The sequence below is a fragment of the Podarcis erhardii genome (assembly GCF_964252035.2).
Source record: "Podarcis erhardii genome assembly, chromosome: 17".
In the NCBI taxonomy this organism is placed as follows: Eukaryota; Metazoa; Chordata; class Lepidosauria; order Squamata; family Lacertidae; genus Podarcis; species Podarcis erhardii.
Window position 1 is genome coordinate 26,689,255 of NC_138515.1, and position 21,669 is coordinate 26,710,923.

The 21,669-nt window shown below is 43.4% G+C and overlaps 1 protein-coding gene across 2 annotated transcripts; it reads left to right on the plus strand.

Annotated features, from left to right (window-relative positions):
* Positions 1-3,594: 3,594 nt before the first annotated feature.
* On the plus strand, positions 3,595-21,062 carry C9orf72 (C9orf72-SMCR8 complex subunit). 2 transcript variants are annotated; one of them, XM_081845267.1, is made up of 11 exons: positions 3,595-3,741; positions 6,753-7,232; positions 8,207-8,266; positions 9,650-9,745; positions 11,480-11,544; positions 12,163-12,235; positions 12,551-12,667; positions 14,455-14,690; positions 16,185-16,242; positions 17,978-18,087; positions 18,176-21,062. In XM_081845267.1, the coding sequence occupies exons 2-11, from the start codon at positions 6,789-6,791 to the stop codon at positions 18,360-18,362; spliced, it is 1,446 nt and encodes a 481-aa protein (XP_081701393.1). In that variant the 5' UTR covers positions 3,595-3,741; positions 6,753-6,788; the 3' UTR covers positions 18,363-21,062. The 2 variants fall into 2 exon arrangements, with proteins under 2 accessions (XP_081701393.1, XP_081701392.1); XM_081845266.1 differs by lacking the exon at positions 3,595-3,741 and adding an exon at positions 3,876-3,982.
* Positions 21,063-21,669: the final 607 nt, after the last annotated feature.

Here is a 21,669-nt window from a genome sequence, read left to right on the forward strand (position 1 = left end):
GCTCTGGTTATTCTTTGAAGGGTTCCACCACCCTATTTGCCCAATCTGATCTCCATTCCACTCCACCATTGCATCAGGCAACCTTAGAATGAGCACCATATAGGAGTTCCATCCCAATTGCAATATCCCGCTTTGCCCCTTCAGTTAAAGGGTCTCACCATGCTCTAGTAGTCTTTTACTGCAACAAAGCAAGGGAAATTCTGTTTGTATAAGAGCTTCCACAGTGGAGTCCTATCTCTTCTCGGTCCCCTCTATTCCATACTAAACACATCCACCTTTTCCTCGTAAGGCTTGGTTTCCAGACCCTTGATCATCTTGGTTGCCCTCCTGTACACGTTCCAGCTTGTCAATATCCTTCTTAAACTGAGGCACCCAGAACTGCACCCAGTTTTCTAGGTGTTGTATGACCAAGGCAGAATAGAGTACAGTGGTACCTCTGGTTGCGAATGGGATCCGTTCCGGAGGCCCGTTTGCAACCTGAAAAGAGCGCAACCTGAAGTGCTGTATCTGCGCAGGTGTGTAGCACGATTTGGCGCTTCTGCGCATGTGTGAAGTGCTATTTAGCACAAGCGGCGAAACCTGGAAGTAACCCTTTCCGGTAGTTCTGGGTCGCAACCTGAAAAGTCATAACCTGAAGCGTCCATAACATGAGGTATGACTTTAGTACTATGGCTTCGCTTGATCTGGATACTATACTTCTGTTGATGCAGCTTAGATTAGCGTTCACTTTTTTTGCCACTGCATCACACTGTTGATTCATGTTAAGCAGAAGTCTTATGCTAGCAGGATCTTACCAGTGGAAGTCAAATAAGTGTAGGGAGGGGAGGAAGCAAATCCTTGAAAGATTCTCCTGTTCCCCCCAAGGCTTGCTCATCCCTCCTAATTGGTCTGGGATCCCACTGATTCTGGTATAGGCTATAGGTTTGGCTATAGTGCTCCTATACCTAAGGCTATTCTTAGATGCCCATTTGAAGGCATGTTTAGCAGCTTCAGCTACTGTGCCAGTTTATTGTTTATTTATTTCTTTAAAAATATGCTTTGCCTTTTTTAAAAAAAGAAAAAAAAAGCATACTCAGGGAAGCTTGCCACCAACTGTCTCGACAACATTTGTTGATGCAGCCTAGAGTAGCAGTAGCCTTTTTTTGCTGCTGCAACACACGGTTGACGCATATTAAGCTTGTGGTCAACTAAGACCCCTAGCTCCTTTTCACATGTACTACTGGCAATCCAGGTGTCCTCCATCTTATATTTGTGCAGCTGGTTCTTCCTGACTAAGTACAGAAGCTTGCATGTGTCACTATTGAAATTCATTTTGTTAGTTTTGGCCCAGTTCTCCAAAGCAGTCATCTCACACCTCAAGGCAGCTCTCACTTGTTTATTACTTTTACAGTGGTACCTCAGGTTAAGTACTTAATTTATTCCGGAGGTCCATTCTTAACCTGAGACTGTTCTTAACCTGAAGCACCACTTTAGCTAATGGGGCCTCCTGCTGCTGCCGCCGTGCCGCTGGAGCATGATTTCTGTTCTCATCCTGAAGCAAAGTTCTTAACCCAAGGTCCTATTTCTGGGTTAGCGGAGTCTGTAACCTGAAGCATATGTAACCTGAAGTGTATGTAACCGGAGGTACCACTGTATATAAAAGGCACAGCACAGTTTTTGCCTGTCCTAGCTAGCTTTGTTCCTTCCCTGCAGTGTATTATGAGGACCTGGAAAACAGGCAAACATCCCCTACATAGCTGTAGGAATCAGAATCATAGCTCTGAAGAATTGGAAGGGACCATGAGTCACCTAATGTAAGCCCCTGCAATGCAGAAAGCTTTTGCCCCAAGCGGGGCTCGAACCCACAACTCTGAAATTAACAGTTTCATGTTCTATCGACTGAGCTGCCTCAGCTGTAAAGGGAGAAAGAACCAGCAAGGGGGGGGGGGACTCACCTGTCCAAACACCGAGGAGGCGGGTCTTATAGCGTTAGGCTTAAGAGAGTCTCTCAATGAGGGTTTTTATCCCAGACGTTCGGTTCCCAATTAACAGAACTTAGCGTCTCCTGCGGGGCAGGAGAGCTGGAAGCACCTTTAACCTAGTGAATAAACAATAGGGTCCTTTAGCTGCCCATCGTGTCGCGAGGCTTTAAATGCACAATGCTAGCTTTCCCTGCCCTTCGTTTACACGTGTGAGTGGAAATTTGTCGTGACCCTCATGGGCCCTTCCAGCTCCACAATATTATGAATCTATTATCAGCATAATTTCAAAGCCCAAAAGGGAACTTCGTTCCGCAGGAGCTTCTTATCCTTTCCCCCTCATGCAACGGTGTCCAGGAGCAAAAAGAAGGCAGGGCTCCTGAGAATACGAGAGTGCGAATTCCTGCCACCCTCATTCCCGGGTGTGGAAAATGCTTGTCGCTATTCTATTCAATATGTTGTTGTTGATTAGTTGTTTAGTCGTGTCCGACTCTTTGTGACCCTATGGACCAGAGCATGCCAGGCACTCCTGTCTTCCGCTGCCTCCCGCAGTTTGGTCAAACTCATGCTGGTATCCTCTCTTCAAACAATCATCCGGGCAAAAACAAACAATGTCATGTTGCAGCAAAAAAATACTTTTTATTCAGTTTGATGATTCAGAAGTGTTGCTGAATCAGCCCAAGAGCCATAAACTCCATGTTCTGTTTAGGACAGTAGCCAGCCAAATGCTTCTGAAAAGCTTCCAAGCAGATTCCAAGTGGATCCCTTCTCAGCGTCTAGTAATGTGAAGTATTCAGCCTTCTGTTGTTGTTGTTGTTTAGTTGTTTAGTCATGTCCGACTCTTTGTGACCCCATGAACCAGAGCACGCTAGGCACTCCTGTCTTCCACTGCCTCCCGCAGTTAGGTCAAACTCATGCTGGTAGCTTCAAGAACACTATCCAACCATCTCGTCCTCTGTCGTCCCCTTCTCCTTGTGCCCTCCATCTTTCCCAACATCAGGGTCTTTTCCAGGGAGTCTTCTCTTCTCATGAGGTGGCAAAAGTATTGGAGCCTCAGCTTCACGATCTGTCCTTCCAGTGAGCACTCAGGACTGATTTCCTTAAGAATGGATAGGTTTGATCTTCTTGCAGTCCATGGGACTCTCAAGAGTCTCCTCCAGCACCATAATTCAAAAGCATCCATTCTTTGGCGATCAGCCTTCTTTATGGTGCAGCTCTCACTTCCATACATCACTACTGGGAAAACCATGGCTTTAACTATATGGACCTTTGTTGGCAACGTGATGTCTCTGCTTTTTAAGATGCTGTCTAGGTTTGTCATTGCTTTTCTCCCAAGGAGCAGGCGTCTTTTAATTTCATGGCTGCTGTCACCATCTGCAGTGATCATGGAGCCCAAGAAAGTAAAATCTCTCACTGCCTCCATTTCTTCCCCTTCTATTTGCCAGGAGGTGATGGGCCCAGTGGCCATGATCTTCGTTTTTTTGATGTTGAGCTTCAATATACAGTACTGTAAAACACTTGGAAACAACAAGGACTGGAACTGGGGAGCCGGAAGTCTGTAGCGCACACGACTGGTTTTTGCCTGTACCTCTACGTCGGCTTTCAGTTTCCTCATAGGAGCGCGTGAGAGAATCTCTGTCTCCGAAGGGCCGGTCGGCGCGCATGCGCAGTGGCCGGGCGCCCTCCCATGCTCTGTATTTACATTCGAGGGCTGCCCGGGCGGGCGAGGGGGCGATACTTCCGGCCCTCAGGTGGCCGCGTGCCTTTCCGTTGACGTCTGAGGGTGAGTGGGTCGGTTTCACCTGTGGGTGTGGTAGGGTTGCGGGTGGGTGGGTCTCCTCCCAGTCCCGCGGCGGCGGCGGCGGGCTCTTCAGGCTGCTGTGCCGAAATTGTGCCGCCGGTGCGCAGGGTTGGATCCTGCTCGCGGGGGTTCCCAGTGCTACCTGGCTGGATGCTGAGAGGGCAGGATGGTGCGCTTGTTCAGTCTCCTTGCGCTCGTTTTCAAGAGCAGGGAAGATTTCCAGGTGCACCGAAAATGGGCGTAGGCAAGGGGGGCAGGGAGGGGAGCTGCCCTCCTAAAAATAAATGAAAATCAATAAAAATACTTAACTAACCGAGGTTCTGCCCCCCTCCCCAACAAAAATCCTGGCTACGCCCATGGCACCGAAGGCTACTGGATTGGAGGTTGGAAATTTAGGGGGCTTACCAGACACCCCCAAACTCGGCCCTCCAGCTATTTTTGGACTGCAGTTCCCATCATCCCTAACCACTGGTGCTGTTAGCTAGGGGTGATGGGCGTTGTAGTCCCCAAACAGCTGGAGGGCCAAGTTTGGGGATGCCTGGCTTAGCCATCATAGCTCGTCTTGCTCAAAACAAGGCTTTGCAGCTTAATTCCTATGCTTTTGATTCTGCGGTGGGGTGCTGTTGCCGCAGGGCACGATCCATCAAGTTATGAACATGATGGAACGCAATCCAAAAGAGAGCAATCTCCCAGAAACAAGGGCTTCACAGACACTGCGCCTCAGTGTCTGCAGCTTTCAGATACTGCTCGTCCAACGCTGCGCCCAAATCGGACACAGCCTCTCTCGACTCAGATGTTTTGCTCCTGATTGCATAATAACCAGTTCTGTGTGGGTCTATAACTCTGCCCGAATGTACATGGCAATTTAGATTTTGATTTTCCCATTGTAACATTATTGAAAACTGATCACGCGTCTGAAAGTGCAAGGTTGAAATAATTTTGATCGTCACAACTGATAATTAAAACTTGTTAAGCAGAATTGAAATAATTATTTCTTGGCAGCCTTGACAAAAATCCCATTGTGTGCAGCATTTGAAATCCGTCAGGCACCAGGCGCATTTTGCGCCTGGCTATCAGCCGCTTGCGACCAAGTGAAGATGACTGGTTGCCAGGATGGCATCTGATGTCTCCACCATCTGGAGGTGCATGCCTAGGGATCCTTGGATCTGTACCCTTTTTCACACACTAGTAACACATCCTGTAGAATTCTATCCCCTATATTTTATCAGCACAATCAGAATTAAGATCAGGAACCAAAAAGTCATATTGAAAAATACGACTTTTGATTCCTCTGGCCCCAAGTGGCAACTGGGCATTCCATTTTGGTGACTGTAACCCTGGTTTAAGGAGCCATTTGGTGCCCAGCTTATATATCTGAGTTTGTAACACTGCTGTGTGTAATGCATATTCTATATTATCCTACATATGTCATTTATTTTTATTAACCTCCTGGTTGAAATTATTTTTTCCCCTTTTTGTGTTCAGATCAGTTGTGTATACCGATACAGAGACTCCTGTTTCAAGTTTTTCAGTATGTTTATATTATGGCTGTAATCAGATCAGTCTTGTTTCTTAGAAGTAAATTCAGCTGAAATTAGTTGAAGTTGCTCTCAGGCTGACTAAATGCGTTGAGACAGTCATATGCTGTTGTTTATAGTCATGTGATTGCTTGCAATGTAGGTCAAAATCAATGCGAAATATTTTGAAAACATGGAACTTGCATTTCATTACGGAACTTCCTCACTATTGCATGACTTCCTTCTTGGCTTTCAACACAAAGTCCACTGGAACTGCTTTGCTTGCGTGAGAATATTACTTTGAAAAGCATTGACATTGATTTCCTTCTGCTTCCCTCAATGCTTCATGCATTTGTTGGTGTTATAACATGGAAACATTATTTAAAGTAGAATTTTCGTTTTTCTGTTATGCTTTTTATTTATTGGCTGATGTTGCTATTATAAATTGATGATTCTCATCCTACCACCAATTTCATACCTCATGTTACAGCTGCTTCAGGTTTCGAGTTGCCGACCACGGGAAACCTGGAAGTACCAGAACGGGTTACTTCCGGGTTTCGCCGCATGCGCAGAACTGCTGAGTCGTGCTTCGCGCTTACGCAGAAGCGCCAAATTGCACCGGCGCAGACGCGGCGCTTCAGGATGCGAACACTGCGGGTTGCGGACGTGCCTCCATCACGAATTACGTCCGCAACCCAAGGTTCCACTGTATGAGCAGAAGCATTGCATGGTTTGTCTCAGAGTTATTCTGCTAGCTGTGCAATCATCTCTCTGACTTCAATGAGGCTTACTCCAAGTAAGTAAGTGTGGATTCTTGGCCCTTATAAAAATGTTGAAATGTTACTTACTACATAAGGAGTTATAGTGGAGAGCAACTCTTCTTTTGTATTATCACAATCCTAAGCATGTTTACTTTGATGCACTTCCTACTGTTTCCGAAGTTCCTTAATTACTAGAAGTACAATTACAACGTATTTAATCTCCTATTCTGATACTGGTATGTGATGGTATAGCATCAATTTCACTAGTGCTAAATATGGGATGCGGGTGGTGCTGTGGGTTAAACCACTGAGCCTAGGACTTGCCGATCAGAAGGTCGGCAGTTCGAACCCCCACGACGGGGTGAGCTCCCGTTGCTCAGTCCCTGCTCCTGCCAACCTAGCAGTTCGAAAGCACCTCAAAGTGCAAGTAGATAAATAGGTACTGCTCTGGCGGGAAGGTAAACGGTGTTTCCGTGCGCTGCTCTGCTTCGCCAGAAGTGGCTTAGTCATGCTGGCCACATGACCCGGAAGCTGTACGCCAGCTCCCTCGGCCAGTAAAGCGAGATGAGCACCGCAACCCCAGAGTCGGCCACGACTGGACCTAATGGTCAGGGGTCCCTTTACCTTTAAATATGGTACCTCTGTTGTATATATTAATGACAGATGTTTTATATGAATCCTGCTATGCTCACTCTCTGCTTTGTTCAAACTCTAGGTTTTCGGTATCGGTCATGTGACAGTCGGGGTCGCCATGTCTGCTTTGTGTCCTCCTCCTTCTCCTGCTGTTGCCAAGACTGAGATTGCCTTGAGTGGAGAGTCCCCATTGCTGGCTGCTACTTTTGCCTACTGGGACAATATTCTTGGTCCCAGGGTCAGGCACATCTGGGCCCCCAAAACAGACCAGCAGCTTCTCAGTGATGGAGAAATAACATTTCTTGCAAACCATACTCTGAATGGGGAAATACTTCGCAATGCAGAAAGTGGTGCAATAGACGTGAAGTTTTTTGTTTTGGCTGAGAAAGGAGTCATTATCGTGTCCTTAATTTTTGATGGGAATTGGAACGGGGACAGAAGTACGTATGGACTATCGATAATCCTTCCGCAAAGTGAGCTTGGTTTCTACCTTCCCCTTCACAGAGTATGTGTCGACAGGCTGACACATATTATAAGAAAAGGACGGATATGGATGCATAAGGTAGGATACTTCTTCATGGTAACCATTGTTAAGTCTGGAGCCTTGTGATTGGCTAAGCATAATACTTGCCAGCAGATGGTGATCAAGCCAAATAAATTCAAAATCTTCCTTCTCCTGCTCTTGACTTTGGGAGCCCTGACACTCTCATCCATGTCTACACAAGAGTAAGCCTTTTCCTTGCACACACAAAGCCACTTTGCTCTGTCTGTGAGGTGCAATTCCCACAGAACTTTAACATGACATACAACAACACAAGAACAATCTTCATTTTTTATAGTGTGTGTTATTTTTACTTAGTAAAATACATGTATGGCTTTTTCATACGCTGCTCAAGACTTTGATGGCCATGTGTATTTATTTCAGTTATTTAAATAGTTATCAACCACACTTTGATGGAAAAATAACAAGGTGGTTTACTCTCATGCACCCTGTCTTGATCATTGCCTGCAAAAGAAATACACAGTGCACAAGGCTTTACTTTGATAAATATCCAGGGTATTGGTCTTTCCAAGAAGTATAATCTTTCTAGTTCATTTTAGAATGTGACACTTGGGCTTTTTACTGGAAGAATCTTATGATCTGAAGTGCAAATATGTTGAAGTAAGTCACTCAAATCAGAAGTTTTTCTCTTTTTTGTTTGTTGGACCCTACTCAACTACAGAGCTGCTCAAGGCAGCATACATATGTGGTGGTATTATCCCATTTTACCTCACAAGAGCTCAACTGCCTAGGTTAGGCTGAAAGCATCTGGGCGGACTGAGGCTGTTCACTGAGATCATGGCTGAACACAGATCTTCTTTTAGCCTGTTTAGAATTGAATGTGATTTTGTTTTGACTAAGATACTGCAGCTTAGTTGGGTCATTGTGAATCTAATGTCTTTTTATAGAACATTGGCTGTACAGTGTGTGGGTTAAAACATATACACATGCACTAGAACCTTTCTTTTAAAAATAACAATTTTTCCCATGCCTAGGAAAGGCAAGAACACATTCAGAAGGCTGTCCTGGAGGGCACAGAGAGAATGGAAGACCAGGTAAGAATGATGAAAGCGGAGAGACTCTGCGCACATTTCATGTCCCATCAGTTTCAAGTGGAAGGATTACAAGTGTTCTTGCTCCTTTCTCATTCAACCACATCCATCTGTAGAAGCTGCTACTGCGGGTTCCTCTGGGTATCGGGAACGTTTTCTATAAGAGAATGATTTCCATGGAGATAGAATAGAAACACTGAGCAAACTGGAAAAAAAAAACATATGCCCACTTCATGCCATTGTGGAGCGAAGTAGAATTCTGAGTGGTATTTTATTCTCTTTGTACACAGCCATCTAAATGAAGAGTGGTGTTCTTTAAAAAGTGGTGGCTTCTTTGGTTTATTTTTACCATCAACCTCCTGTCAAAACAGAAGATCTTACTAGATCATTGGTTTATCAGGCAAAAGAACTGGCAGTGTATGTGTTTTGGGCTACAGCTGGCTGGGAGAGGGTTTATTATAGAGCAGGGTTGGGGAACATCAAGCCCAGAGACCAAATGTGGTCCTCCAGGCATCTTTGTCTAGCCCTTGGGACTTTCTCCAACTCCCCCCTCCCCAGCTCACACTTCTCACCAGCTGTGCTTCACACCCGCCTAAAATGCTTTTGCCTGGCTGGAATATTTCCTTGAATTCTGATGGCACCTTTCCGTTGCCTGCATGGAGGATAGAAGGGTATGTGTGAATGTGTACAGAAATGAGCTTGAACAAAAGTAACATTTACTGTCATTGTTCCACCCACTTTTGCCTCTGGCTGCACCCACCACTGGGATATGGCCCCCCAAAAGTTGCCCAGTAGGGAATGTGGCCCTCGGGTCGAAAAAGGTTCCCCATCCCTGTTGTAGATGACCCTAGGGAAACGGTACTTAACAAGGAATGAAACCACAAGTATTTTCTCTTTATCAGCTGTAAACTCTAGAAATATTAACTTATTCATTTTTCTCTGTTTGTCCTATATCTGCCCAGGCTCTTGAATTTTATTTAACCAAGTAGTCTAACACAAGAGCTTAGAAACACAGTTTGAAAATTGCATTCAGTTCAAAAATTATATTCATGGTTTACTAAGTAATTTTTCTGTTAGGTTGGAACAAATCTGGAAAATAAAGCATTGAATCAAACTTAAGTTCTATTCTAAGCAAAGCCATTAAAATCAATGGGTTCGACTAACTGACTTGACCCACTGGAGCAGATTTAGGGGACGTGGGAAGCTGTTGGGTTGGGTGGAAGGTGAAGTCTTGACACACAAGCAGACATCTACTTCCACAACATTGAATTGTTTTACTAGTTTCTTGTTACTCTTTCCTCTCCAAAAGATGTTCACCCTATTCAGGTTCTGTTCTTTAAGTACACGCTCTGCTTTTTATTTCATAAAACATTATTTATTGCATAGGGCCAGAGCATCATTCCAATGCTGACAGGGGAAGTTATTCCTGTAATGGAGCTCCTTTCATCTATGAAATCACACAGCGTGCCAGAAGAAATAGATGTAAGTCTTACTGTTAGCTGCTTCATGAAAAGAAGCAGCTCTTCCACCTTTCTTTGAAGTGCCTTTAATAAAAAGAATTTCAGCTCATTAGTCAATGGATTTCTAGCTTTGTGGGGGTTTTTGGCCAGTACAGTACAGAATTTATACCAGGGTACATAATAATAATAATAAAAATTTTTACTTATATCCCGCCCTCCCCAGCCGAAACCGGGCTCAGGGCGGCTAACAACACTGAAGTAGTGCAACATTATAAAAACATTATAAAAATTAATTAAAATCAAAATTGATGGCAACCATAAACTAAAGTTTTTGTAAAGATTGCCAAAGGAGGGGGTCAGGCTGCGCCTTGACCAAAGGCCTGGCGGAACAGCTCTGTCTTGCAGGCCCTGCGGAAAGATGTCAAGTCCTGCAGGGCCCTAGTCTCTTGTGACAGAGCATTCCACCAGGTTGGAGCCGCAGCCGAAAAAGCCCTGGCTCTAGTTGAGGCCAGCCACAGAGCCTAGGGCTTGCCGATCAGAAGGTCGGTGGTTCGAATCTCCACACCGGGGTGAGCTCCCGTTGCTCGCTCCCTGCTTCTGCCAACCTAGCAGTTCGAATCACGTCAAAGTGCAAGTAGATAAATAGGTACTGCTCTGGCGGGAAGGTAAACGGTGTTTCTGTGTGCTGCTCTGGTTTGCCAGAAGCGGCTTAGTCATGCTGGCCACATGACCTGGAAGCTGTACGCTTCCTCAGCCAATAAAGCAAGATGAGCGCCGCAACCCCAGAGTCGGTCACGACTGGGCCTAATGGCCAGGGGTCCTTTTACCTTTACATGCATACATACATCAATTTATTTGCATGCCCACCTTTCAAGAGTTAAAACCCTGCTTAAGGCTACTTGCAACATGAAAAAATACATAACTAACAAAAGTAGTCTTAAACAAAAACATCGAAAAGCGCACAACCAAATTGAGCAATATAAATCAGATACCAAATATTAAAATCAATAACAGCAACGCCCCCCGCCCCCGCAAACCTCTATAAACAACACCCCAGCCCAAGAATCTGTTCAGCATTCTCAGCTTTTGTAGCCGGAGTCAGTCCAGGTCCTGCCTTCCCAGGCCAGATGGAAAAAGGCCTGCAAGGCAGACAGCAGGTCTTCCAGGACCCGCAGCCAAGGACACGTCTCACAAACATCACAGCACCTTTTAAACTGTACCGGATTAATTGCATGTGGTCTGGTCTGTACGTAGCTCTTTAACGTGCAAAAAATTATCAGAATTGTGATTCATTCCACAGGTGTTTGTTTTAAAAAAAATCTAGGGAGAGTTCAAAGGTAGGATCTTTTTAGATCCTAGGCATTCTTTTACTGGATCATTAATGCACCAGCAAAACAAATATACTGATACAATGGTGAGTGTGGAGCTTGTAAAGCTGGCGGTGGGGGATTATACAGGCAAAGCAATGAAGATTTAGTTCCGCAGTCACTCTCTTCCTTGCTTGAATTGTGAGAAAGGATTGGAGCTTGTGTCCACGCAGGTCCCTGGATGATAAAGTTCCTTTGGAATAAGATGCAGGATAGAAAATAAATGAATAAATGAAATGTATTAAAATTCTGACTTCGTCTACATCCTTATTTTGTATAAATGTCAGTATTTTTTTTGCATTAAAATAGGATTGGTTCCTGGGCCGTTTGTCATTTGTAGCGTATACACCATGACTAATCTTCCTCCTTGTGCTTTTATCACATTCCAGATAAGTGAGACGGTGCTTAGTGATGATGACATTGGAGACAGCTGTCACGAAGGTTTCCTTCTTAAGTATGATCATTTGCTTTTGGGAAAGTACTTAGAGATTTTGAGAAAGAGGGAGGCGATTGGTGACTTGATGAGTGGGGAAGAAAAAATAGTTTTTATTTTTTGTTAGGGTTTTTGCCTATAAGCAAGCCTCTTTTCAGGGACGCAGGTGGCGCTGTGGTCTAAACCACAGAGCCTAGGGCTTGCCAATCAGAAGGTCGGCAGTTCGAATCCCCACAATGGTGTGAGCTTCCGTTGTTCAGTCCCTGTTCCTGCCAACCTAGCAGTTCGAAAGCACCTCAAAGTGCAAGTAGATAAATAGGTACTGCTCTGGTGGGAAGGTAAATGGCATTTCCGTGTGCTGCTCTGGTTCGCCAGAAGCGGCTTAGTCATGCTGGCCACATGACCCGGAAGCTGTCTGCGGACAAACGCCGGCTCCCTCGGCCTATAGAGTGAGATGAGCGCGCAACTCCAGAGTCGGTCACGACTCCTGTCCTATAATGATTACTGCAGAGTAAAACAAGATGTTCACATAGGAGTTTAAGGCAATAAAACACTTTGCAAAGTCTTTTTAGCTGCTGCATGTAAACGTCTTGTGAAGTATTTCATATTACTTTGTATGCCTCTCTTTTCAATTTGCAGAGCCATCAGTTCACACTTGCAGACCTGTGGCTGCTCAGTAGTTATAGGAAGCAGTGCAGAAAAGGTTAATAAAGTAAGCACCTCCTATCTTATAAAGGTTAGATTACCAGGCAGAACAATATATTGCCAGAAATCATAGGCGTTGGTCCTTTGATTTCATATACAGTATTACCTGTAAAGGGCGGGGGGAGGGATTATTCTAGCAACAAAATATGAAGCTTGTGTACTTAGAAAATGACAATATAACTGGCAAAAAGTTATTTGGGTTCCTGTAATTGGCAAGTAGCAACTACCCAGTTACTATATCATATAACAACTTTCATTTGCAAGTTTTCTCTTTACTAAATTCCCTGCCTATAAGTATTTTTACAGTATTTTTGTATTACAGATAGTACGGACGCTGTGCCTCTTTCTTACTTCAGCAGAGCGAAAGTGTTCTAGGTTGTGCAGAAATGAAACTTCCTTTAAGTATGAATCGGGGCTTTTTGTGCAAGGATTACTGAAGGTGAGGTCTTGGATTTGCTCAACTACATTTTGTCAGGAGCCAGTAACTTTAGTCATTAGTTTTCTAATCAAATGAAGTATTGTTGTGCTTAGATTAATCACTTATTTATTTTGTTAGCATCTTTATTAATGTCCTTTAAAATTAAAATACAGGTTTCTGGTAGGTTTTTCCTTGAAGTGAGGAAGTTGGAAGCATTTATCCAGCAGGACAAAGGAAGCATAGATTAAACTGCTAATTTGTATTAACACAACTACTATTTTTTTTAGGAAAATGTTTTCCCTTTCCTGTCTGTTCTTCTCTTGCTATGAAGTATGAAGATAAATCAATTCCTTTTCTTCTCACACTTAAATGTGTCATATAGTGGAAACTGGAGAAATCTTTTTCTGAAAGTGATACTGGTAATTGACCAGAAATTTTTAATGTGAAAAATAGGTTGGGTTTTTTTATTAAAAAAAATGGCAGTCCAAACTGGACCTTTAAAACTTTAAAAACCTTTAAAAGCAATAATTGCCCCAAAAAACCACCCCCAGGGTGGAGGGAAGAAAACTGGTAACAACAGTGAACAAAACTACAAACTGCAGTTGTGTTTCCCTCTCTAACACAGTCATAAATTTCATTTATGAATCACTTCTCAGTAGGCATCGTGAAGTGAATTACAGTATCACATATATTAAAGCGGCTAAAGTAATTGCAAACACAAAAATTTCAGTGATTTCAGTGGAATACTTCCTTCTGAGTTTTCTATAAGGGCACTCGCTATCCACAATCTGGAGTCTCCTGTGCATTTGTGGCGTTTCTATGCATGTTTACTCGTAAGTAAGCCCAAATGTAAGGCTGTAACAGAGTCTACTTTCTGTATGGAGAACATTCAAACTCTTATAATTCAAACCGTAGCAAGTTTACTCGTGTGTTAGCCCCACTAAGTTCAATTAAGCTTATGTCCACAGACATCAAGGCAGAAATCCTAACCCTGCACCCAAGGGATTAAGTAGCTCAGTTGGTTAGAGCTTGGCGCTGATAATGCCAGGGTTGCAGGTTCGATCCCTGTATGGGACAGCTGCATATTCCTGCATTGTAGAGGGTTGGACTTGATGATCCTCAGGGTCCCTTCCAATTCTACAATTCCAGGTTTCCTGCTGAATTTGTTGGGACTGTATATGTGCTAAGAATTGAATTGTAAGATGCTGAGTGCTGTCCATACAGAACACATCCTCCATGTGACATATGTATATATCTATATCAGGGGTCAGCAAACTTAGCGCACCTCGGGCCGGTGTCTCCAGCGCTGATTGCGTGGCGGGCCGGAGGGCGGGGGAGTGCACACCCTATTTCTAGCGCACTTCTGAGTCAGAGGAGCACTGGAAATAGCTTGTGCGTATGTGCACTGGCCTCTGACCTGGATGTGCATGCTTGCACATGCGCAAATAACGCTTGTGCATACGCACAAGCTATTTCTGGTGCTCCTCTGACCCGGAAGTGGGCAGCTGCGCAGTGCAGCGCCGGTAAGAGCAAGCAGCAGGTGTCGCCGTGGGCTGGATAAACGAGTCCCTCGGGCCTTAGTTTGGGGACCCCCGATCTATATATATATATATATGTGTGTGTGTGTGTGTGTGTGTGTGTGTGTGTGAGAGAGAGAGAGAGAGAGAGAGAGAGAGAATTGTCTAATTTATTGCCATATCATGACAATAAATCAGAATGTTTCAAATTGTAATCTGATAGTGCCTTATAGGTTTTAATTCCTCTGACTTTTTTTTTAGTAACTGGACTAATTGTTTTCACTGTGACAGGATAGCACTGGAAGTTTTACGTTGCCTTTCCGTCAAGTGATGTATGCTCCGTATCCTACCACACACATTGATGTAGATATCAACACCGTGAAACAGATGCCTCCTTGCCACGAACATATCTATAACCAGCGGCGGTACATGAGATCCGAGCTAACAGCTTTCTGGAGAGCCACTTCAGATGAAGAGATGGCTCAGGATACCATTATCCATACGGACGAGAGCTTCACCCCTGATCTGTATGTGTTCCTGTAGAGTTGCAGAATTTCAGATGTTGACACCTATCATGGTTTAAATGCAGTGTCTAGATAACATTTCGGTTCCGTTTTGCCATCCTGGCAAAATTTCTGCCCTGAAATTAGGACCAAATTACCCAAGCAAGTTAAACCACAGAGCCTAGGGCTTGCCGATCAGAAGGTCGGCGGTTTGAATCCCCGTGGCAGGGTAAGCTCCCGTTGCCCAGTCCCTGCTTCTGCCAACCTAGCAGTTCGAAAGCACGAACTGCTAGTGCAAGTAGATAAATAGGTACCACTCCGGCGGGAAGGTAGACGGCGTTTCCGTGCGCTGCTCTGGTTCACTCAAAGCGGCTTAGTCATGCTGGCCACATGACCCGGAAGCTGTACGCTGGATCCCTCGGCCAATAAAGCGAGATGAGTGCCGCAACCCCAGAGTCGGCCACGACTGGACCTATTAGGTCCAGTCAGGGGTCCCTTTACCTTTACCTTTACCCAAGCAATATTGAAAGCCAGCAGTCATTTTTTTCCATTTTGCACGGGTGAGAGCCTACCTTTTGAATGGGGAGTCTTTTGTTCTCCCCCAAGAATTTTAAAGCAACTGAGCACTTGTTCCCTATGAGTTTCTTAGGATGCTTCCGTAGCTATGAGAATTTGATTTCTGTCTCCACTAAACCCTTTTCTGTGATGCCATCCTTTGGGAGGCTAATGGCATGAGAAGTAGGTTCACCAAAGTGGTTATCCTCTACAAGATTTGGAAGCTTCTTAGCTTTTTTCATAAACTAGCAGCAAGAAGTGATCAGGTAGACTTGTTGCACAATTCATTCAACACTCGGATCCGGTTTATGCATGCATGTATATGGGATGGCTCCACTGAAAAACGCAGGGCCAGATTCAACTAACCAGGTGCACTAGCGAAAGCCTGTGCAAGGTCTCCTGCTAGCACACTGGGGCTTCCCCCCGTCTCTGCCCCGCTGTGCCTCTCCCAGATCTGCTCTGGAGGATCTGGAGAGCTCCCAGTGGCAGAGGAGAGGGTTCCATATAGCAAGCAGAAATGCTTGCACTGATGGAACGATTGCCTTAGCGTGAGTTCCACCCGTGGTGTTTGAGATGATAAGAGAAGAAGTTCTCTGGTATTTGGTCTGTGATAGCTCATTCATAAACACAAATTAGCACTTGAGGCTGTAGTAATCAAGTCATGAGCTGGCCTTCGTCATGGGTTACCCTTTAATTACAATTGGCGCAGTTTAGTCTCATTTTGTATACAAAGTATTGTGTGCTTCTATAAAAGTATGTAAAAGAGTTTGCCTGCTATTTTTGCATGATTTTTCTTTTTTACTAGCCCCACCTTATATTTTAGATCACATATAAGAACAGTGGGACTTCTGGGTTTTCGAATGCTGTAAGGAATTATCGATTACAGATACCGAATGGTACTTCAACTTTGCACTGTGAATGAAACTCAGCGTATTACTGCATGCTTCCTCTGTATTTTTACAGGAACGTTTTCCAAGATGTCCTTCACCAAGACACTTTAGTAAAAGCCTTTCTGGATCAGGTAACTGTTCATTCTAATGAGTTAAAACTGATGAGTGATATATCACCTATTATTTTTTTTTTTAATGATTTCCTTTTGTGTAGTTGTAGCCTTAAAAAACACCACTCAAGTGGTTCCATTCTGTAGTATTTTAAAGCGTGATTTCAAAGAAGATGCTCTAATCTAATACTAATGAGATTAATTACCTACTGCCTGTCTTTTCCCTGTATTTGCACTCTAAAATCAAGTTATGTGGCAATACTGGGAAAGTGCAGGAAAGCTTCAAATATAGTTAAGGGATGTAGGAATAAAATGTCTTTGTTCAGTATGCATTTAGCAGATTAATTGTAGTTGTAATTGTAGAAGCATCAGCAGTTAACAAACTACTGACTTCAGTGAAATTTCTGAAGTTAGTTATGGGACTTGGGCCAAAAATTCACTCAAATATTTTATGTTTATTGTTGATACATAAATATGTGCATCTGCGCAATCTCTTTCTTTGCAAAAGCTGGTTCTTAGCATTGCCAAACACAAACACAGCAGAACTACGAACCTGAGCAGACTTGATTCTCAATGGCTGAAATTACCAGGAAAGGAAGCAGGTTTAATCCTCACCCAAATGTGTTTCTGTGTGCATCCTTTTACATTTGCTATAAGTTGCTGCTGCCATTTACCTCCTACAGGTAAAAGTAAAACACTGCACTTGAGAGTGGCTGTTGCAGCAATAACGAACCACCTCTCCACTCTTTCTTTACAGAAAACCCATCCCACTCAGCATATAAATATCAGGAATATAAGAAAACCAGTATGATTTTCTAAAACTTGGCTGTTCACAAAACGAAACACTAAAATAGAAAATTTCAGTATGAAATGTAATAAAACAGAAAATTTCAGCAAGGCACATGGCTGGGTCACAGTGCAGGCAAAGCCTGCTTCAGTAAATAAAACACTTCTTGAGCAAGGGCCAAAAACAGTACAGTGGTACCTCGGGTTAAGTACTTAATTCATTCTGGAGGTCCGTTCTTAACCTGGAACTGTTCTTAACTTGAGGTACCACTTTAGCTAATGGGGCCTCCTGCTGCTGCCGCGCCACTGGAGCACGATTTCTGTTCTCATCCTGAAGCAAAGTTCTTAACCCGAGGTACTATTTCTGGGTTAACCTGTAACCTGAAGCGTATGTAACCTGAGATACCACTGTACTGTGTGTGCCTGCTTGATATCCAAAGGGAGTAAGGAAATTCCATAAACTAGCTGCAGCAGTGCTTAAAGCCCTGCTCCAGATGGCTAGGAAGTGAACCTAAGGAGTATATGGAGTAGCCAAAAGTGCGTCTCCTGAAGACAGTAGTAGCCAGGTAAGTGCATAAGAGAACAGGCGGTCCCTCAAGTAGGCTGGTCCCAAACTGTTTAGAGCTTTGTATACCATTAGCAAAACCTTAAATGTGGCCCAGCAGCATACTGGCAGACAGTGCTGTTTCTTCAGAAACTGTGGGTAGCCTACCCTTACCTATGGTTCCTATAGAAGTGCATAATGTGTGCATGCAGAGCATTGAGATACACTGCCCCCTGCCCCGCCCCCCACCGAGGCCCTGCAAGATCCACGCTTGTCCTCTGTGTAACCAACTCCTATCATAAGGTATATTTTACTAGTCTATAACAGAAGGCAGTGTACGGGAGAATGCCACTAAACAGAACCCTTTCCCCTCTTTCCCCATTTAATGTAATGTGTACTGATCTTTTATGTGGCAATTCTTAACAGGTGTTTCATTTGAAACCTGGATTGTCCCTGAGGCGTGTGTTCCTCGCACAGTTCTTGTTAATCCTTCACCGAAAAGCCTTAACCCTAATCAAATATATAGAAGACGATACGTAAGTATAAAGGGAGCAGTGTGTTTTCTTGGCACAGTTTTCACTGAAATCATTCTGTTTAACCACACTTTCCCCTCTCCTCCCACAGGCAAAAAGGCAAGAAGCCTTTTAAATCGCTCCGTAGCTTGAAGATAGACCTGGACTTGAGGGCAGAGGGTGACCTTAACATAATAATGGCCTTAGCTGAGAAGATCAAGCCCGGATTGCATTCGTTTCTGTTTGGCCGCTCATTCTACACTAGCGTGCAAGAGCACGACGTTCTAATGACGTTTTAAAGGTTTATTTATTTTTATGTGGGTTGGTATCTCTTCACAGTGCTTCTCAAAGGTATTGTTTAAAGGGAATATAGCATTTCTCTTCACAAACATGTGTTGTGGTCCGGTGCACCAGAAGGTGTGGTTTACACTACAACAGTCTTCTTCCCCAGCTCAGTGCAGTCCAGCTGTTGTTGCTGGACTCAAACTACCATCAGTCCCACCCAACATGGCCTGTGGTCAGGGATGATGGGAGTTGTAGTCCGCCAATGTTTGGAGGCTATCGTTGCGGGGAAGGCTGCAGGAAAAGTCAGAGAGAGTGCTGTTTAGACCTGCGCAGCCCAGGTAGGGTGACGTTTCTCACCTGCCTTCTGAGCACCATGTGCCACTGCTGATTCCTGAGAGGGGAAGGAAGAAGGTGCAGGAAGCTCAGTGTGGTTTGGGTTTGGCAGTAGGAGTGTTGGGTTGGCTCTGCCACCATGCCACTTTGCTCCCTGTGGCTCTCCCTCTCAGGAGCTGGCAACAACATTCTGTGTTTGGAAAGCAGGAGAACAGCCCTTTGCCACCCCACCAGTTGCTACTGGAATTGAGTCAGTTCAACTTAGGCATGCACCAGATGTTCCATTTTGATTACAGGGAGAGTAAACATTGGTGTGGTTTGTTTAAAGGTTAACTTAATGGCATTTTCGAAACCACAAAGTTGAGGACAACTTTTAATGGTTTTTTAAAGAGGATATTGGTTTATAATTTTTCTTTGTGTGTGTGTGGTACTGGGAGACATGTTCCATTTCCTCCTTTCCGTTCAGGGACTGTTGATTGCAAAACAAATGGTCAAACGTAATTTTAGGACTATCGCTTCCAGTGTGTTTGGTAATATGAACAGTGCCACCTGCTTTTTCTCCCTGCCCCCCCCTTACATATCCTTCAAAAGCCAGCAGAAACTTGTGGTGACATCTTAAGCACTTCAACACAGGCATGGAACAGGCAATGAGGCAGTACTTTTAGATGGTGTCATCAAAAGTGCCAAGCAAGACTATTCTGTTGCTAATTATGTCACCCATCATGCATGTTGCACTGTGTTTTGTCAGACATAGGTGCAAGTCAAACAGAGTGCAAATTAGGAAAGGTATGTTTTATGCTGATAGGAGCAATTGCCAAGCTCTTTCTGATGAGCTACTGAGTGAAAGCCATATAAAAATCTCCTGGATCTCCAATGCTTCTGAGCTGTTTGGGGTGAGGGGATTGGTTAGAAACAAACTTAGTTGGTACAACTGAAATAAGGGTAGTAGTGGCAAACTTCTACTTTTCCTCTTCAACTCTAGCATATTTACCTCTCACCTCTCAGCTTCTTCTAAACCGAAAAAAGATAAACATTATGTATTTGCCTGTTTTCCACTGCCTTTCATACCTGTATAATATGGAATATTTATAATGGCTTTAATGTACATGTTTTGCAAAATGTAAAGAGCTGCCATAAAAGTGCATGTCATGTACTTCAAAAGGTTTTAAATGCATGCTGTTGTTTTTTAATTTCATTTTTTAATTGTTTGCCAGGTTGGGGTTGTTCAAATACGCTAATACGTTTCTTTAAGTGCAATATTTTGTGTTCATGATTAGGGAAAATTTACTGTCAGAAAGACATCTCTAAGCTGTTGTTGAGCATTCCTTATTATGAATTCTTATTTTCTTGGAAACCTGTTTTCCCTTCTCATCTGATGGCTGTTGCCCACATGTGATGGTGATGGCTCAGATGAAGGGTATCCAATTTAACTTTTGCATCTTGGGAAGTTGTGATTGCCAAACTTTCCCCTGTAGTAAAATGAGCTAACTGCATACAACAGACACTCACCAAGCATTGGCTTATTACAGCTAGTAATTTAATTTGTAAAGATGTGAAGTTGCCATGTCAAAAGACTAAATATTATTGTGGAGGTATAGGGCCTAACAAAGCAGCTTCTACTCTTTGGGACGACTGGGATGAGGGCAGGAATGAGAAATGCCTCTTAGCTTAGCTCAGTGTAGGTAGCATCCCAGTGAATGGCCTGAGCACAACTCTGGTAGCCTGTCAATAGCTCTACTGTTGAGATTAAAAGTCCTGTGCAGCCATAACAAGAAGACAGACAACTGACATTTTTCTGTCTTAGGGTTAGTGATAAATTTAGAGGGAATACTGTCAGACCATGGAGATAATTGTGTTCTTTTCCATAACTTATTTTACAGAGTAATAGTCCTAGGTGTTGGTTTAAAAGCAGCTTAAAGATTTGAAACTAATATAGTATCCATTTACCTGGGATTTTCTGTATTTTCATGCTGCTAGGTCTGTGGATTGCAAGGTGCTTGAAAAATATCAAGAGGAGAATTATTGCTGATATAATCTAGTAATGAGACAAATTCCATTTGCCATTTTAAAAAATGCATACTAGGGATAGCAAGCTATATTTTAATGTTGTTGTTGAAGTGGCTTTAGAGTTCTGATGAATAAATACAAGAGATATTGCCACACAGAGAACACATTATTGAACCATATGCCTAATTGTAGATCAATGCATTTTTGGCAAATAAAACTGGCACTACCAAAAAGACATCTCTGTTGCCTGAAATATATCCTATTGTCATATTTTCAATATGAAATGTCTAAATGCTAGTAATTTGCTCTGATTTTTTGGTGCACTTTCCCCATGCATGTACTGTACATTATAATAAAATGGATAAAAACCTCCATATTTTGTGTTGCACATCTTATTGCTCAGGGTAAGATTAGGCTGTTGAAAGCAATATTGCAAGAAGATTCATTTACCAAAAGGTCTTGGCTGCAATACGCATCGTCTCAGACAGCATCACTACACTTTCTCCAGCACCTGTGTCACAGCACCATCCATAGGGACGTAACTGCCATGCAAAACAGCACCAGTTCCTCCCTTTAGCTAATTTACCGGTCCAAGTATTTGTTTCTTGTAACATTAGTGCAGCTTGTTTTCTCTAGGCTGCAAGTTGGTGCTGTATCCAAACTACTGTATCGGTACTGGGATTTGACCAGACAACAGCAACCCTGTCACATATACAGCTTCTTGAACATTGAGGGCAGCCGGGGACAGTGTGGAATAAATAAAATGTGCATGGATTATTATTATTTTTTAATGGATTGATATTATTTCTAATTGTTTCTAATATGCATTTTTTAAAAAACCGTTGTACTTTAAGTGATCGCATGTGATGTGAACCACTTTTTGGCACAATTTTGTGGAAATGTGGCATGCAAATAAGCAGATGATGATGATATTGCAAGTCCTCTTTTTTAAAACTTAAGAACTACTTTTGAAACTGCTCT

Coding starts and splice junctions, on each gene's coding strand:
- C9orf72 (XM_081845266.1), top strand. CDS start 3,926: ATGGTGCGCTTGTTCAGTCTCCTTGCGCTCGTTTTCAAGAGCAGGGAA. Junction 9,746..11,479: donor GCGTGCCAGAAGAAATAGAT/GTAAGTCTTACT, acceptor ATCACATTCCAG/ATAAGTGAGACGGTGCTTAG. Junction 14,691..16,184: donor GAGAGCTTCACCCCTGATCT/GTATGTGTTCCT, acceptor GTATTTTTACAG/GAACGTTTTCCAAGATGTCC.